Source organism: Amblyraja radiata, chromosome 1, assembly GCF_010909765.2.
Source record: "Amblyraja radiata isolate CabotCenter1 chromosome 1, sAmbRad1.1.pri, whole genome shotgun sequence".
Taxonomy (NCBI): Eukaryota; Metazoa; Chordata; class Chondrichthyes; order Rajiformes; family Rajidae; genus Amblyraja; species Amblyraja radiata.
Window position 1 is genome coordinate 14651693 of NC_045956.1, and position 19338 is coordinate 14671030.

General features: G+C 41.4%; 1 protein-coding gene across 5 annotated transcripts in view; it reads right to left on the reverse strand.

The window, feature by feature from the left end:
• Positions 1 to 2892: 2892 nt before the first annotated feature.
• Positions 2893 to 19338, reverse strand: part of znf827 (zinc finger protein 827) — a 94565-nt gene continuing 78119 nt past the window's right edge. For 2 of the 5 annotated variants that reach the window (XM_033018015.1, XM_033018004.1), the window contains 2 exons: positions 14776 to 14953; positions 2893 to 4563 (listed from right to left, as the gene is read on the reverse strand). In XM_033018015.1, coding sequence (XP_032873906.1) covers positions 3759 to 4563; positions 14776 to 14953 — 983 coding nt within the window. In that variant the 3' untranslated portion in view covers positions 2893 to 3758. Of the gene's footprint in view, positions 4564 to 5567; positions 5658 to 10426; positions 10544 to 14775; positions 14954 to 19338 lie in introns of all 5 variants that reach the window. The other 3 variants (XR_004411414.1, XR_004411417.1, XM_033018030.1) reach the window with 3 other exon arrangements.

Below are 19338 nucleotides of genomic sequence, written 5' to 3' on the forward strand. Positions count from 1 at the left end.
ACCTGATACAAACCAAGGTATCATCAAGAATATCATAGTCAGATGTTTTTAGAAGGAAAAGTTATTAATAATCTTCATCATTTTTGCCAATTCAAATAAACATCACATACCATATACTTAAACAATGATCATTAATGACACCAATGAACTAGTTTGAGTTTATTATTGGGCTTAGGAGCATGAAAGGAGATAACGCAACAGCAGAAACACAAGAAACTGCTTATACTGGAAACCTTGCGCAAAACACAAAGTTCTGGAGTAACTTCGTGGATCAGGCAGCATCTGCGGAAGGAATGGACAGGTGACATTTTGGGCCGGGACCTGGAATAGAGCGGGTGACAAAGCCTGGCAAGTGATAGGTGGAAACAGGCGAGGGGAGTTTGATTGGAGATGGCAACAAAGGCAAGTGCTGAGGAGTTTGTAGTAATGAGCTTGGGTCAGAACATGGTTGAACAGCAGGGACCACAAGTTTACAGGAATGCTGTCAAAGTTAGATAAACTGTAATCTTATCAAATGGTGAGCAAGCACAGGGAGTTGTGTGACCTTCTCATGTTCCTAATTTACCTGTTTTATATATTTATATTACAACAAAGCCAATCAGATTCGTGCCTCCACTCATTATTTCAATGCCACTTGCTGCCGCTGTGATATCTTCTCTACAGGTAGTTCTGACCATTTTCTCAAAGTGCTCAATCTTTAACACTCTTGAATCATTGCTGGGCTACTTTGCAAATCTGGTGCTTGCTTGACTGCTGTTTCTGCAACCCAATAAGGGGCAAGCCATTTAGAACGAAGATGAGGAAAAGAAAATTCACACAGTGTGTTGTGAATCTCTGGAATTCTCTGTCTCAGAAGGCAGTGGAGGCCAATTCTCTGTATGCTTTCAAGAGAGAGTTGGATAGAGTTCTTAAAGATAGCAGTCAAGGGGTATGGGGAAAAGGCAGGAACGGGCTACTGAGTGTGGTTGATCAGCCAAGATCACAGTGATTGGCGGTGCTGGCTCAAAGGGCCAAATGGCCTATTCCTGCACCTGTTGTCTATTGTGATAAATTGTCTTTCTGCTGACTGGATAGCAAGCAACAAAAGCTTTTCACTGTACCTCTCTACACGTGATAATAGGTGAACACACACGAAGGGGTTATTTGACAGACAGATTGTTGGACAAAGAACAGAGATGAAGAGACGGGTGTGAGCCCGATAGCTCGTTAAGCTCACGGATAGAAAAGGTGTGAATTGTGTATCAATTGTAAACGATACAGGAGGAGGGGGAGGAGAAACAGTGGAGGGAAGAAGGTAGCAGTTATGGATTAGTTACATTAAATTGGACAATTCAATGTTCAAACCTTAAGTTACAAGCTACCCAAGCTGAATACGAGATGCTGTTCCTCCAATTTGCGCATGGCATAAAAGTCACAGGCCTGGTGAGTGTCAGAGGAGGAACAAGAAACAAAATAGTCTACTTCTATTTCCATGTCCTTATAGAAGTCCAAAAGCCTCCCAAGTTTCTAGATAATTATGTTTTCTCCCCTATTCCTTATGCTTATCAATCTTACAATAATGGTTCCGAAGCTTCCCAAGAGTGGAAACATCATCTGCATCAATCCTAATAAATCCCTCCATAATTTTAAATACTTAAATTAGGTTACTATTCTGCTGTCTCATTTCTAGAATTAGACTTTTTAGCCTTTTCTGATGACATAACCTCAGTTCTTGCATTCTTTCCAACATTTCTAAAACTGCAACCTCTTTGGTACCTCTAAATTTACATACATAAACCAATTTTGTAATTTTCTGTTTATATTGAGACATCACATCCAGTTAAATGCTGCCATTCGAATGACAACATGAATGCACAATGGCAAACTCAAGTCAAAAATGCATACAGCACAGAAACAGGCCTGGGCCCCAACTGGCCTATGCCGACCAAGATGCCCCATCTCAGCTGGTCCCATTTGCCCGCATCTGGTCCATATTCCCTCAAAACCTTTCCTATCTGTGTACTTTTCCAAGTGTCTATGGCATCTCATAGTGCATTTTAAATATTAGAGTGAAAACCAGCAAGATAAACGAAATGTGTAAAAACGGTTCAGTGGAAGTAGAAGTGCAAAGATGAATCTATTGAGGCTACTCAGATTAGAATTTTGATACACAAAAGCCACAAGTCATTGACCCATAAACAGGTCTGCACAGTAGGTATTTATTTCAAAAGAATATTTGAAATAATTGTATTATTTAACTTCCAATAGTAATTACCTTTTAGGTGCCATAATCAATGCAATCTGAATTATATTTATAAATTAAGGTCGGGCAATTCAGTTTTAAATAGATCAAAGTGCAGTCATTTAAAAACAGACAAATAGTCTTGTAACGTTCAGAAAGCTAATCTATCTAATATTTATGGTACTACTTGCAAGTAGAAGGCAGTTCAAAATTGTTCTTACCGTTAGTTGTGTACAAATCATTTCTGCTTGGAATAATACTATACTTTCTACATAATTCTTCTGGAATGAACCATTTCCCCCACCCCCAACTCTCACTACATTCAAGATATCACAATTGTACAATTAGAACAATGGGAAAGTAGCTTGCAGCTAACAGAACTTGCAAGTTTGAACAAAAATTGGCAACATATCAGAGTACAAATTCAAAGCATAAACATGGGTAGGGTGATGTTTCTGAACAAAAAAGCCTGGTTGTTACTTTAATGCATGAATGATGTCAAGTATGCGGGCTGAATCTGGGAAACAATCGCTCTCCCCCATCACAGATTGTGTTCTGCTGAGAAATGTTACAAACACTACATTGCTTGCAGGATTCATTCAATTATACGATCCGGAGGGGCGGAAAAGAAAATGTATAAGTGGTGCCTCGGCAGGAACAAAACTAAGTACTAGAAAACCAAAATAATGCCGATTTATTTTGTATATACTGCAGGTTACACGAGTAATGCAACTGAACAGGAAATAGAGCAAAAAATCTAAGTGCCAATCACTGTCACAAACAGCCTTTTAACAACTTGTTTTAAATGCAGCAAAGCATAATCAAAGCAAAATATATAAATATATATTATATATGTACATACACACAATAATATATATATAAATATATATATATTAGTACACACACGCATACAGAATCTACAATGTTCAAAATACTGAAAACAATATGTTGCATTTTGAATAAATCAAAATACTGGAACTCAATTGGGTGAATGAAGATGAACTCCAAACATAGTGCAGGGATCATTTATACTGCATTGAATGCAAAAACGTCAATGTGCCAGTCTAAAGCTTGGAGATGATAAATGCTGAAAACAATATTCAGCAATGCCATGCATCTTTCAAAGTGCTAATGGTTGTTGCCAGAATAAATGGGGCTTATCACTATCACGCTGATCAGATTTAGTCAACACACCGCTGCTTTGAAACTAGTAACACTAGGTAGAAAATGGTACTACTTTAAGTAACGCAAAAATGTGCAAGACTAAGCATTGTGCAAAATTCTGCCTCATCACATAACTTTTTTTTTTTAGACTGGGCATTTCACAGCCCAGAGTCCAACTACCTCTTTCCAATACTTGGGTTTCCATACAAATATGGACATAAGTATATTTATATATAATTCAAGCAGCACTTATATGAATACAAGAAGCATTTACAGCCACTTCTACGCATTCTACTCTTCTACAATAATAAACATTATGAAAAAAAAAATCTTATATTGCAGCAATGACCACGGTTCACTCTGTGGCTGAAACCTAAATTGTGTTTGTCTGTTCAGTTAAGCCAAGGTAGGCCAGGAACGAGTTTTTGGGGGAAACAGCACCTGCGAGTGCAGTCTGCTGCTGCGATGAATGGAATGTAGTTTCACATTTGTTTTGAGGAAAAAGTGTAGTCAGTGGAATAAGATGGGCGAGATCACTGTTCCTGTATTTAGTGAGATGTGCAGAAATGCCATTCAAGCCAAATAAGCCAAATGATCCTGCTGAAATTCCATTCTTGCCTGTCACTGTCAGTGCAACAGTTTGCAAAGCCTGTGATGCTGACATAATTGAAAGTGGTGAAAGGAGCTTTCTAGGACTGCCACAGTTAAATATGGAGTTGCTTTCTTTCCCAGACATAGGAAGGACTTTCCTCTCTCCTTCCAAATATTCGCCATGTTGATGCTTCTTCACATGCCGGCTGAAGACAAATGGATGTGTGGTTGTGAAGAAACATTCTTCGCAGCACAGAGTCTGCCTTGGAGAGTGCTTCAACTTTTTGTGTAGGTTTAGATTGTCTTTGCGTTTGCAGCTGTAACTGCACTGGTCACAATGGAAAGGTCGCTCCCCCGTGTGGACACGCACATGCTCGATCAGCTTGTTGGCCGTCTTGGAGAGATAACCGCATTGATCGCATTTGTAGTGATTGCCAAGGCGATGTTCACGGATATGAATCTCCAGCTCCAGTTGGTTTGCTTTAACCACTTGACAGATCCGACACTTGAATTCCATTTTGTAGTGTGTCCTCAAATGGCATTCCATGGCTGAAGGACGGTTTGTGGCGTAAACGCAAAATGGGCACCTGATATCCAATTAAAACAAAGATGAAATTTAAAATAGGTTTAACAGTAGTTTAATACTGTGTGTTGTAACAAGTTAAACACACAAGACTCTGAATAAATGAATTGTACTGCTTAACAATATCAGGTGATAAACACTGCTGACTTGGTTAAATATCCATACATTATTAGATCAACTGTAAACATAAGCTTTATATAAAAGGGAGAAAATAACATCTTAGAATAAACTACATTTTTGTAGCATTGACCAAAACTCATTCTTTTGGATGTTCCCGGAACAAACTAGGGAAAGATCCCACATCTGACTCAAATGTAAATGCTCAAGTCATTGGGAATTAGAGCACTTTGAGCTCCTAAACGGACAAGAGACACAACCTAGAGAGGGCATGACAAGGACTTGCTCTCCTGCAGTGAAAGAGATTCCAACAAAATGGTGGAATCAGGTTAGGGGTTCATTTTGTTCAGGAATTTTCAAAATGTCACATTTCAAATGATGCTTTAATAGCTCAATGCTTTCACTGAATAGAACCAACTCCACTTTTAAAAGGATTCTCCAGTCATGCTATTTATACTGCTACGACTTCAAAATTCGTAACATTTCTAAATGTCTCTAGTTGTTCTCCACCTTCTGTAATCGTTTAATACAATTAATTTTCCGCTTCCCTCTGTTTCAGCATTGGTGACCAATATGGCCCAGCTTTCTGCAATATCGTTCCCAAGCCCATTTGCATTACAATATTTTCCCCCACCTTGACGTTTATGAAAATCCAGTCCTATATCCACCTTTGACACTTTCACTAATTCCTGCCTATCGAGATAAACGCCTCAACAAAGTGAAGTTGGTTTTGTTGTGAAAGAAACCCTATGCATTAATTAATAATTCAGCACTGTTAATGATTAATTTGGCATAATCTCAAGCTTTCTACGTTTCACATAGAAATTTTATGTAAATAAAGGATATACAACGAGGCTTAGTGGTTTACCAAAAAAAGTTTTTGCAACTCACCAATGCCACAGTAAACCATCAAGTCAAAGTTGTGCATCCGATTTATACCACATCACTTTAGAGAAATTGTAACTTCATGGTTCAAAGTATCTGTTCAAATAAATATTTAGAGAAATGAATAAGGAGACCACGGATTTATTAATTTTGGAGTTGGGTAGATGGAAAGACGGATGCATTAAAATAGGCTAATCAAGGATTTCCAGCACAAAAGGTAGCTGGTGCAGACAGGTTTTGGAAGTGTGCAGCAAAGCTCAAGACATGGACACCAGATGGATCAGCGATGTAAACTGCAAATATTGATGCAGCAAGCTGAACACTAGGAGGGCACAAATAGAGACAGCGTTAGGAAATCAGCATCAGAAAATCAGTCAGGGATATAGCTAGAGTGGGGATATTAGGAGACTTGTTTAGGTACACAATATTATGACTAGAAAGGAAAGGCAAGAGATTATGAGCTATTGCTTAGGGTCAGTATGGACTTCGTGGGCTAAATGACCCCTTTCCATGCTGTAACCTTTCTGTTATCTAGAGTAGCAAAGCAAACATTACTTGTGAATGCTGCAACGTTTAAAGATTGAGAACTTTGCATTGTTGCTCATCAAAAATCCTCATATAGTCAAAAGTTAAAAGAGAAACTTAAAGTTAGAAAAGCAAGTCTAAAAAAAGTGGGCAAGAAGGGTGTTGACAATGAACACTGAAAGTACAAAAACATTTCAAACCCCAGTTTATCCTTTAACTAAATTAGTATAAGAGTAACGGCAGGAGTAACTAACTTCTCATGTGGTATAGCCATGAGGAATCCACAGGGGCCAATCCAATTCAGTTGAACGGACTGCAAAAACCAGCACAAAGTGCTTAAAGAGAACTTATAATTCAACATACATCAGACCTGTTTCATTAGAATTCTAATATGCTATTTTTAGAATTCTTTTTATAAAAACCTGTCACCATGCTCCATTTTGCCTGCCCCAACTGCATTGTGTACATTTACAATACATGTCAGTAATTATTTGCTATGTCAAAGCAGTGTCTGGTCTTGCTTAGTTGTCACACATAACCATATTCCTCAAGAGATAGCAAATAAAGGCTAGGAGAAAGAATTTTGTCCAATCTTCTACCCAAAAACCAAGGTGTTTTCATAGCTGAGTCAAAGCAGAACAACTATTCATGACTATTGTTGTTTTTGAATCCACATTATTTTAAACAAAAGCCAAGTTACTTCATAAAATAAAAGTTTGAAGATATCAACTCTTTACACTTTATTGTATACCGAGTTGCATTCTTCCAACTAACATTTTATATTTTGGGAAGGAGGTGATATTGTGGAAAGATCTTCTGCTCAGAGCCAGATCTTATACTAGGACTTATCCCAGCATTCCCAGCTGAAGTCTCAGTTTCTGCACCTTCTGCTCTGCTGCTGCCGGGGCATCATAAATATCTCAGCTCTGAAGCTAGGAAGCTTGTCCCATAACCGGCTCCATGCTAAACTTGATGCAAATACAGCATTTTTCATTCAAATTAGGTCAGGGCCTATGTTCCACTGAGTCCAAGCAGTTCCTGCATTGCATTTAATCATTTTGTGCTATAAATACGCCCTCGGACATGCAAAGATTGATTTTGAGGCAACAAAATTTCTATCTCATTATTTAATCTTTTTTCTTATCTATTTTGCCAGCTTCGCACTTCCTCAAAAATTCTGACTTCTCAGCTTTTACTGCCCAAAGTGTCAATTTGTCATCCTTAAGGGCCTGTCCCACTTAGGAGACCTCCACAGTGACATCTGTCGACTTAAAAAAAAAAATCACGGTTGCGGTGACCTACGGCCTCCTACGACCTTCCACGACTATGTGTATGACCTCCTACGACTATGTTGAAGACTGGCTTCGACCATGTACGTTTTACTTGAGGATGGTCTCTGGCAAATTGGTCTGTGAATAAGCACGACCCCCCTTCCACCTCAGAAGACCACATCAAAAACCAACAACGACCAGTGACAATTGTCTACAGCTCAAATGATCACCTGATAAAATGATGTCATGTCTGAATTTTTTTTTCTCACTAAAAAATGCTTCCCAGGTTTAAAAAAAAAATCATTCTGAACCATGCAAGCAAGGAACTAGTTTGGAGGATGATAGTAAAAATACAACTATTGCTGTTTGCAGTAGCCCTTTTGCTTTAGCAGCCTTTTAAGAAAGGCAGAAGGTGAAGAGGAAGGGTGAAGAGGAAGCACAAGAAGAGGTCTCAATGGGTGAATGGAGATGATGTGATGGACTGTCCCAGTACACCAGATGACTGGAAGAGAGTGGCACTGAGCTTTGACAAAAGATGGAACTTTAAGCACACATGTGGGGCAGTGGATGGCAAACATGCCATTCTTGTCCCTGTACCCCTCATTTTCCTTTTCGTACAGGATGGCATTCTGCTGAAACCATTCCTCAAGGCCTCCCTCCTGCTGCCTGGTGAAGGTGTAGGGCATAACCTTCCTCCAGCCTTCCCTCGCCACCAATGGGGCACCTGCCTCTGATGCTGTGTCCAGACACAGAAGAAAGGGCTGCTTTGCTGCCTTCAAATGAGGCAGTGAAGGATGGGGTGGTCGGTGGGGGCATATACTACCACCAGGGTCTCCTCCTCCAGGGGTCTCTCATGCTGGGCTACCTCCTCCTGCACTATCACCTCCTGCCACTCCTCCTCCTGGCTGGGCAACACCTACATGGCAGGTTTTCTTGAGGGTCGTGCCCTCCCCCTGTGCTGCTGCCTTTTTGGTGCCACCTCTAAAACACAAGTCTCCTCTCCAAAATACTCTCCAGCTATGAATGAGCATGCCTTGGAGTGAAAGAGGTGACATTCTGCTGTTTAAATTACCCTTTGTTTAACCCCGGAGCTATTACCTTCAACTACCTTCGACCACCTTTGACTACCTTCGACTAGCATCACGACCTGCGCCTAAAAAAATATTTATTTTTCCCACGGCTACCTATTTTTAGTCGCGGTCAATTAGTAACATCTTGAAAAATACGCCGCGACCTAACTGAAGCCTCAACTACACGGAGACCACTCTCGACCATGAAGGAGTGTGACGAAGACCTCCTACAACCTAGTGGCGACCTTGCCGCGACTATGGGTCATGGGCAAACTCGCCAGAGGTCGCGGTGGAGGTCGCCCAAGTGGGACAAGGGCTTTAGGTTTGCACTTTCTCTTGACTAAATGTTGCGCTTCCGGTGCCCATTCAGTGCAATATTTTTCCTTTACTGATCTATCTAAACCTTTTTCTCACCTATTCTCTTGTCTCCAAGATCTCTCCCATTCCAACTGTTCACCCTGGTTTGGCTATCTTTGTTCATTCACCTACTGGTGACAGAGTTAAGCAGTTCAGTTGCAAAACTAATTTAATTGGCCAGAGACAGATCTTGATGGACCACGTCAAATATGCGAGGCACAAGTCTCTTCACACCACACTGTTCGCTTTGTCAACCCAGAGAGCAAGACACAAGCTACTCTTCTCCAATGCCAACAACTTTGTCAGAATTGTTTTCTCTGAGCATTCCTTCCTTATTTTCAAGGAACTCATAGACCACTTTGCCACCAAATCTGAGGCAATGTGTACAACTGCACTGCTACTATCTCTTCTTCCTGGTGTCTGATGAATTGCATCTCTCTATATTCTCATCCTGCTTAATCCAGAACCTGCTTCATTCCTCATCATTCTCGTTCAAACCCTTCAAGCAATGAGATTCCTCTATGTTCCCTTGGGACTCCATGGCAACTAAATTGCTGAGAACCTATCTTCTCATCTTTGGTTGAAATTCTCAGCATAAATAACATAACTAAAAAAAAAAAATTTCCTCAACTACTGTTTCCTTCCTTTCCTGCCAGTAACTCCTATATTTTCTTAAAAATTATTCTCCACCACCTACCAATATTTCCATGCCAAACTCCTTGAAGTTCCTGTAAACCTCCAAATTTATGTTCCACATTTCATGCAAGCCCAAGTTTGAAGTTCTCCAATTAGCTGCCACAGTGTTAAAACAGTGCCAATTAAACCATAAAGAACTATCATCCATCACACATCTTCTCCATTCTGCCACCTGGGAAGAGGTACAGGAGAATCAGCTGCAAAACCAGCAGGATGCTACACAGCCTCTTCCCACAGGCAATAAGACTGGTTAACGGACTGTGTCCCCACCCCATATATCATACACCAACACATCCAACCTCACCCATACTTAGACAGCTAGGCCCCTGTCAAAGCAAAGCCACTGTTCGGTCTGAATGTCTGTTTTTATTTCAATTATTAAGCCTATTTTAGATATGGTAATTTTAATTTTTAAAGCTATATGTATTTATTCTGTTTTTATTAACTGCACTGACGGGAACTGAGTGAGAAACAATTTTTTCATTTCATCTGTGTATGTAAGTACTCAGTTAAAATGACATTAAAGTAAATACTGAATACTGAAGAAACATCTCAGGTTGATCTTCAGAGCACAGTCCCCTCTCCTGGTACCTGGCAAAGTCGGTCACACCATCTTGCATTAACACAACCCCAATGTTTCATTCCATCTTTTCTTGGTTTAATCAGTTTAAAAGTTGCAGTCCTTGGTTTAAAAACTCTTTTAGGCTGCTCCAAGCCCCTACCCACACTTCAGGCCTACAAGTTTTGCCTTCTTCCTCAAACTTGGTTTCTCTTACTTATTTTGCGTTTTACTTTATCTTACTATTTTTTTTAAACTTAATTTCCTCTTACCAATCATTGAAGGAATTGTCTTCAGCTGCCAAGATCCATTTCTTTGAAAGACTTTCCCTAAATCTCTCCAAAACTCTACCTTTATCTCTCCTTTAAGGCCCTCCTTAAAACCCACCTGTTTGACCAAGCTTTTGTTCAACACTCTTAATATCTCCTTTGTTGGCTTGATGTCCACTTTTGTCTGTGTCTGCCTCCGGGAAGTGCCTTGAGACGTTTGTCTACGTTGGAAGGACTACATAAATGCAAATTGTTGTTATTGCTGTCATCATTGCTTATCCTGTGCTATCTATTCTCTGTAATAGTCTGCAGTAAAATCTAGTCTAAATATTATTACCTACAGTGCCCTACATAATGTTTGGGACAAAGACCCATCATTTATTTATTTGCCTCTGTACTCCATAATTTGAGATTTGTAATCAAAAAAAATCACATGTGGTTAAAGTGCATATTGTCAGATTTTAATAAAGGGTATTTTTATACATTTTGGTTTCACCATGTAGAAATTACAGCTGTGTATATACATAGTTCCCCCATTTCAGGGCACCATAATGTTTGGGACACATGGCTTCACAGGTGTTTGTAATTGCTCAGGTGTGTTTAATTGGCTCCTTAATGCAGGTATAAGAGAGCTCTCAACAGCCAGTTTTTGCTCCAGTCTTTCCATCTGTTTTATTGCTGTTTATCAACATGAGGACCAAGGTTGTGCCAATGAAAGTCAAATAAACCATTATGAGACTGAGAAACAAGAATAAAACTGTTAAACATCAGCCAAACCTTAGGCTTACCAAAATCAACTGTTTGGAACATCATTAAGAAGAAAGAGAGCACTAGTGAGCTTGCTAATCACAAAGGGACTGGCAGGCCAAGGAAGACCTCCATAGCTGATGACAAAAGAATTCCCTCTATAATAAAAAAAAATCTCCAAACACCTGCCCGATAGATCAGAAACGCTCTTCAGGAGTCAGGTGTGGATTTGTCAATGACCACTGTCCGCAGAAGACTTCATGAACAGAAATACAGAGGCTACACTGCAAGATGCAAACCACTGGTTAGCCGCAAAAATAGGATGGCCATGTTACAGTTTGCCAAGAGGTACTTAAAAGAGCATCCACAGTTCTGGAAAATGGTCTTGTGGACAGATGAGACAAAGATTAACTTATATCAGAGTGATGGCAAGAGCAAAGTATGGAGGAGAGAAGGAACTCCCCAAGATCCAAAGCATACCACCTCATCTGTGAAACACTGTGGTGGGGGTGTTATGGCCTGGGCGTGTATGGCTGCTGAAGGTACTGGCTCACTTATCTTCATTGATGATACAACTGCTGATGGTAGTAGCATAATGAATTCTGAAGTGTATAGACACATCCCATCTGCTCAAGTTCAAACAAGTGTCTCAAAACTCAGTGGCTGGCGGTTCATTCTACAGCAAGACAATGGTCCCAAACATACTGCTAAAGCAACAAAGGAGTTTTTTCAAAGCTAAAAATGGTCAATTCTTGAGCAGCCGTTAATCACCTGATCTGAACGTAATTGAGCATGCCTTTTATATGTTGAAGAGAAAACTGAAGGGGACTAGCCCCCCAAAACAAGCATAAGCTAAAGATGGCTGCAATAGAGGCCTGACAGAGCATCGCCAGAGAAGGCACCCAGCAACTGATGATGTCCATGAATTGCAGACTTCAAGCAGTCATTGCATGCAAAGGATATGCAATAAAATACTAAACATGACTACTTTCATTTACATTACATTGCTGTGTCCCAAACATAATGGTGCCCTGAAATGGGGGGACTATGTATAAACACTGCTGTAATGTCTACATGGTGAAACCAAAATGTATAAAAATGGCCTTTATTAAAATCTGACAATGTGCACTTTAACCACGTGTGATATTTTTTATTACAAATCTCAAATTGTGGAGTACAGAGGCAAATAAATAAAGCGTCTTTGTCCCAAACATTATGGAGGTATGACACAGCAGTGAATGATCCAAAACACTCAGCAGTGGGAAAATAATATTAAAAAAGGTATTCGTTTCTAAAGAGCAAAGGATATCAGAGTGACAAATGCTAAGTAAAGAAATTTCACCCAAATCTCAACCATAAAGTTCAATACAAAAAATCTTCATTTCAAACCCTAATCGAGCTTTAGCCAATTTTATTTTCTGCAGCAGTGGTTGCAATACAACTGCCTCTCACTTAGGAGAAAATAAACCAACAAGGGTCTAATTCCTCTTCATTGTTTAGTAAACCGTACAAGAATTTGCACATGTAAAGCAGTGAAGTAACGAGGACAAGATTCAACTCAGCTATGACATTCCCCCACCTCAATTTTAACTACATTTCACAGAAATGCTAATTTTTGTCTGCAAAACTGATTATTTGTTTCCGTTTTAACCCATTTTAAGTAAACCACTTACTGTGAGGATGTTTAAGAAAGAACTGCAGATGCTGGAAAAATCAAAGGTAGACAAAAATGCTGGAGAAACTCAGCGGGTGAGGCAGCATCTATGAAGCTAAGGAATAGGCGACGTTTCGGGTCGAGACCCTTCTTCAGACTGATGTGGGGTGGGGGGGGCAGGAAAAAGAAAGGAAGAGGCGGAGACAGTAGACTGTGGTCGAGCTGGGGAGGGGAGGGGAAGGAGGGAGAAAGCAAGGTCTACCTGAAATTGGAGAAGTCAATGTTCATACTGCTGGGGTGTAAACTACCCAAGCAAAATATGAGGTGCTGCTCCTCCAATTTGCGGTGGGACTCACTCTGGCCATGGAGGAGGCCCAGGACAGAAAGGTCGGATTCGGAATGGGAGGGGGAGTTGAAGTGCTGAGCCACTGGGAGATCAGGTTTGTTTATTACGAACTGAGCGGAGGTGTTGGGCGAAGCGATCGCCAAGCCTACGCTTGGTCTCACCGATGTAGAGCAGCTGACACCTAGAACACCGGATGCAGTAGATGAGGTTGGAGGAGGTGCAGGTGAATCTGTGCCTCACCTGGAAAGACTACTTGGGTCCTTGGATGGAGTCGAGGGGGGTGGTAAAGCGGCAAGTGTAGTATTTCCTGCGGTTGCAAGGGAAAGTACCCAAGGAGGGGGTGGTTTGGGTGGGAAGGGACGAATCGACCTGGAGGTTACGGAGGGAACGGTCTCTGCGGAAAGCCGAAAGGGGAGAAGGGAAGATGTGGCTAGTGGTGGGATCCCGTTGGAGGCGGCGAAAATGTCGGAGGTTTATCTGTTGTATGTGACAGCTGGTAGGGTAGAAGGTGAGGACAAGGGGGACTCTGTCCTTGTTACGGGTGGGGCCGGATGGGGAAAGCCATGGGAGTCTACTACAAACCCACTGACTCCCATGGCTATCTGGACTACACTTCTTCCCACCCAGCTTCCTGTAAGGACTCCATCCCCTACTCCCAATTCCTCCGTCTACGCCGCATCTGCTCCCAGGATGAAGTGTTCCAAACCAGGGCATCGGAGATTACCTCATTCTATAGGGAACAGGGGTTCCCCTCTTCCACTGTAGATGATGTTCTCACCTGGGCCTCCTCTACATCCCGTAGCTCCGCTCTCATTCCCCATCCCCCCCCACTCGTAACAAGGACTGCTCTACATCGGTGATACCAAGCGCAGGCTTGGCAATCGCATCACCAACACCTCCGCTCAGTTCGCAATCTCCCGGTGGCTCAGCACTTCAACTCCCCCTCCCATTCCGAATCCTATCTTTCTGTCGTTAGCCTCCTCCATGGCCAGTGTGAGTCCCACCGCAAATTGGAGGAGCAGCACCTCATATTTTGCTTGGGTAGTTTACACCCCAGCGGTATGAACATTGACTTCTCCAATTTCAGGTAGTCCTTGGATTCTCTCACCTTTCCCTCCCCTTCCCAGCTCTCCCACAGCCTACTGTCTCCACCTCTTTCTTTCTTTTTCCCGTTTCCCCCCCCCCCCCATCAGTCTGAAGAAGAGTCTCGACCCGAAACGTCGCCTATTCCTTCGCTCCATGGATACTTCCTCGCCCGCTGAATTTCTCCAGCATTTTTGTCTACTGTGAGGATGTCATCACTTTTGCAGTTATCGACTATTTAATAGTAACATCAGCAGTTGGAATTAAAAATAAACAGGAAACCTTCGTCAAGTCAGACAAAGTCAACGGAGAATCGGAAAAATATTTGGTTAACATTTTCAATCTATGACTTTTCATCAGAGGACGGTGCTGATATATATCATGCTTTCTTTCATGGAGAATGATGTCTGACGTGCTAGGGATTTTCAAACATTTTCTGCTCAGTTGTTTCCATTGTATTTTTGTAGCACTGTTCGGTGCTACAAAACTGGCTAATTTTCTCATTCAATAATGGAACAATTTCCTTAAAGCCAGTATAGATTTAGCTGCTTCAAAAGCAAAACTAAGGAATTAGTGCTGAAATGTTCCTTAAAAGTCAGATCCCAAGAATAGTAGTCTAGATTCCAGCTTTCCTTACTTGAGTCCTCCGGTGGATATATTATGGCATTTTTTGTGTTCCAATAGTTGCTCGGATGTTTTCAAAAATTTGTGACAGACGTCACATTCATACATCCTGGTGATGAGGTGTATCTGCAGATGCCGTTCATACATCATCTTTGTTTTGCACACAAAGTTACAGAAGATGCACTCAAAACCTAAGGATTAACAAAAGCACCACAATTATAAAATACAAATGAACACAAGAAAAGATGGAATCAAAACATCTTTGAACAGTCAGTGCACACAATAACAGTGTTGTAAGTAATTGACAAGTGACAGGACATTATGTTAGTTAATTATGAATTTGAATCACATTTGGGGACATGGAGCTCGGGGCGAGGAGTGAACACCACTTTCAACTAAGATATGGGCCCCAGATATGCAAGTCTAGTGCAGCAGGCAGCAATCCCAAACAACCCTACTTAATTTACTACATTTGGCACGACAGCCCAAGATAGCATGACTGGTGCACAAAAATCATTGGCTTTATTGGGCAAAAGCTATGCTAGTAAGGTCATTATCCCCTCTAATTCTTCTCGCGAGAACCTTGTTCAAAGGTATTTTCATGATGTTTACGTCAAGAACAGCTTCAGGAAGCAACAGCTGAAATAAACCTACAGTGCATTCACAAAGTATTCAGACCCCTTCACTTTTTCCAGATTGTGTTACGTTACAGCTTATTCTAAAAGGGATTAAATTATTTTTTTATTATCATCAATCTACACACGATACCCCATGATAAAAAAGTGAAAACAGGTTTAGAAATCTTTGCAAAGTAATTAAAAAGAATTAACAGAAATATCACATTTACAAAAGTATTCAGACCTTTTTTTCAGTACTTTGTTGAGGCACCTTTGGCAGCGATTACAGCCTCAAGTCTTCTTGGGTATGACGCTACAAGCTTGGCACACCTGTATTTGGGTAACTTCTCTGCAGATCCACTCAAGCTCGGTCAGGTTGGACGGAGAGCATCGATGCACAGTGATTTTCAGATCCCTCCAGAGATGTTTGATCGGGTTCAAGTCCGGGCTCTGGCTGGTCCACTCAAGGACATTCACAGACTTGTCACGAAGCCACTCCTGCGTTGTCTTGGCTGTGTGCTTAGAGTCGTTGTCCTGTTGGAAGGTGAACCTCAGCCCCAGTCTGAGGTCCAGAACACTCTGGAGCAGGTTTTCGTCAAGGATCTCTCTGTACTTTGCTCTGTTCATCTTTCCCTCGATCCTGACTAGTCTCCCAGTTCCTGCCGCTGAAAAACATCTCCACAGCATGATGCTGCCACCACCATACTTCACCGTAGGTATGGTATTGGCCAGGTGATGAGCGGTGCCTGGTTTCCTCCAGACGTGACGCTTGGCATTCAGGCCAAATCTTGGTTTCAACAGACCAGAGAATCTTGTTTCTCATGCGTTTTGGCAAACTCCAAGCGGGCTGTTATGTGCCTTTTACTGAGGAGGGGCTTCCATCTGGCCACTCTACCATAAAGGCCTGATTGGTTGAGTGCTGCAGATATAGTTGTCCTTCTGGAAGGTTCTCCCATCTCCACAGAGGAAATCTGGAGCTCTGTCAGAGTGACCATCGGGTTCTTGGTCACCTCCCTGACCAAGGCCCTTCTCCCCCGATTGCTCAGTTTGGCCGGGCGGCCAGCTCTATGAAGAGTCCTGGTGGTTCCAAGGTTCTTCCATTTAAGACTGACAGAGGCCACTGTGCTCTTCGGGACCTGCAATGCTGCAAAAATTGTTTTATACCCTTCCCCAGATCTGTGTCTTGACACAATCCAGTCTTGGAGGTCAATGGACAATTCCTTCGTCTTCATGGCTTGGTTTTTGCTCTGACATGCACTGTCAACTGTGGGACTTTATATAGACAGGCGTGTGTCTTTCCAAATCATGTCCAATCAATTTAATTTAGCACTGGTGGACTCCAATCAAGTTGTAGAACCATCTCAAGGATAATCAATGGAAACAGGATAAACCTAAGCTCAATTTTGAGTGTCATAGCAAAGGGTCTGAATACTTATGTAAATATGATATTTCAGTTATTTATTTTTAATTACATTGCAAAAATTTCTAAACACCTGTTTTCACTTCTTCATTCTGGGGTATTGTGTGTAGATTGATGATTAAAAAAATGAATTTAATCCATTTTAAAATAAGGCTATAACGTAACAAAATGTGGAAAAAGTGAAGGGGTCCGAATACTTTCTGAATGTACTGTACATACTTTCCTGCCATATCTACTAAAACAATGCAATGCAAGGTATTACCCCTTCCTTAACAATGAGCTTCTCATCATTCTCTCCCGACACTCTTCAAAGTGGAGACACCACCTTGATGGATCACGACATGCATTCTAAAGGTACAAGAATTTATGGCGACAACTTCTAATTCTGCGCCTTCTCTAAAAACACCACAGGTGCTTTGGTAGTGTTATCAAACAGAAATTAAGGCCAGGCTTAATTAAACCTGATAACAATTAGCTCAGGCAAAGCAAGAAGCTTTACGGTTATTCAAAAACCAGAAAGAGGTATAAAAGCAGAGCAAGGAGAAAATTAGGCAAGGAGTTCCAAAGCTTATGGGTTCAACATTGTAAAGTGTTTAAAAGTTGGGAATGATTAAGAAGTCTAATTAGGGATGCACAGATAATCAAAGGTAGTGGGGCTGGAGTAAATTAGATAGGAACGCAATGGACACATTTGTAAATAAGGATGAACATTTTCAAATCAAATCACTGTGTAACCAGTGGCTAGTGCAGGTCACTGAGCACAGGAATGATGATGAGTTAAGGGCCTGTCCCACGAGCATGTGACTCGCATGCGGCAAGCGCGACCAATACGGAAGCGGGGGCCGCGTGGAGGTCGAGTGAATGACGTGAAGTTTGAGGTAAGTCCGCGGGAGGTTCGCGCGTGACGTACGGCGTTGAGACGCTGCGCACGCCCGTCGAGGCGCTGCGTACGGCGTCAAGGCGGCTGTGGGCCAGCAGGCCGTTGCCGCGCGGAATTTTTGAAGAGTCAGTTTTTCGGAGCCCTGCGCGATGTCGGGACCAGCTCTGCACAACTCCATATGGCTCCGGCGATGGAAGTGGGACCGGCCCCGGGAGGCCGTATGGCTCAAGCGACCACGTTAGGTTGCGCTTGCCGCATGGAGTCGCATGCTCGTGGGACAGGCCCTTTAAGATAGTGTTTACAAGCAAAAACATTAAGAAGGCATTAAATGGAATATGAACAAATTTTAACTACACAAGAGTAAGGATACTTTAAGGAGCAATGGTTCTATGGATGACTCCAGATCTGGGATCTCTGGTGTTAATTCCCTAATGTTCATCAGAGCTATAAACAAATCCTTAATTTAGTTTGCCTGTAAGGGTGTAAGAAATTAGAAGCATTTCTCCAATGTCTCCCATGCATAGAAATTACAGAACATTATCCTGGGTTGTGTGTAAATGTCATATTTTCCACACATAACCTTTCCACTATCTAACACATAATTAGTGTGCCTGCATATTCCTACTAAGTATTGCAAAATATTTCTGGCTGGAATCAAAGATGAGCGTCATCTCCCACTGGATATACGCGAAGTTTCACTTAGTGGATGTATTTTACTGAGACCATAGAAACATCGAAATTCAACCTTGTGACCATGGTTCTTACTGTTTCCCTTAATAAGTTGTTAGATATGTATCGGCTACAACAGATGATTATTGTTATATTCTAATTGCTTCTGGCATGCAAATAAAGTAAATAGAGAAACATGGCTAGCTTATACAGACATTCTGGCTTAATTACGATAAATATAATTTGATAATAGTTTCACCTGTGAATTTATTATGTAAAGCTCTCTTTGCCCTAATGCAACTAGCTGCATGATCTCCCTGTGACCATAGATTTCACCGAGTTGCCCCAGTTTCCTTCTACATATCAAAGACATGCTGGTGGGTTAAATGGTTACTGAAAATTCCATTTAGTGTTGCTAGGTGCCAGGAGAATTGGGGAGATGTGATGGATGTGCAGGCAGAGACATAGGTTCAAAAGGGAACTGCAGATGCTGGAATATCGAAGGTACACAAAATTGCTGGGGAAACTCAGCGGGTGCAGCAGCATCTATGAGACATAGGTTATTGGGAAGCAAGTGGCAGAATGGGACTGAGAGGAATTTTCTGAGATCGGGCATTGATGCAATGGTCGAAGCAGGCATCAACACTGTCACAAGGAAAATCGAGAAAGGAAATATGAAAAATTACTTATTTATTATTTTACAGTAAACATCTATTCTAAACCTGTTCCAAGTTACTTTTGTTTGCCAATTTGCATTAAGCTACATGAAGTTCTGAGTAGAGTAACCAACATTGACCAATGGCGTACTAAAGAAAGAGCTATTTAAAAAAAGTTAAAGAAAAGAAAATATTTCGTTTCTTTAGAACTTTATCGTCTATTTGACAATTATAGCAAAGTACTGTCCACACTCTCACAATCAATGTTATTCAATGAGACTTGTTGACATCCCACGGCACTGAATGTGGAAATTTCCTTGGGGGGAAGAAAAAG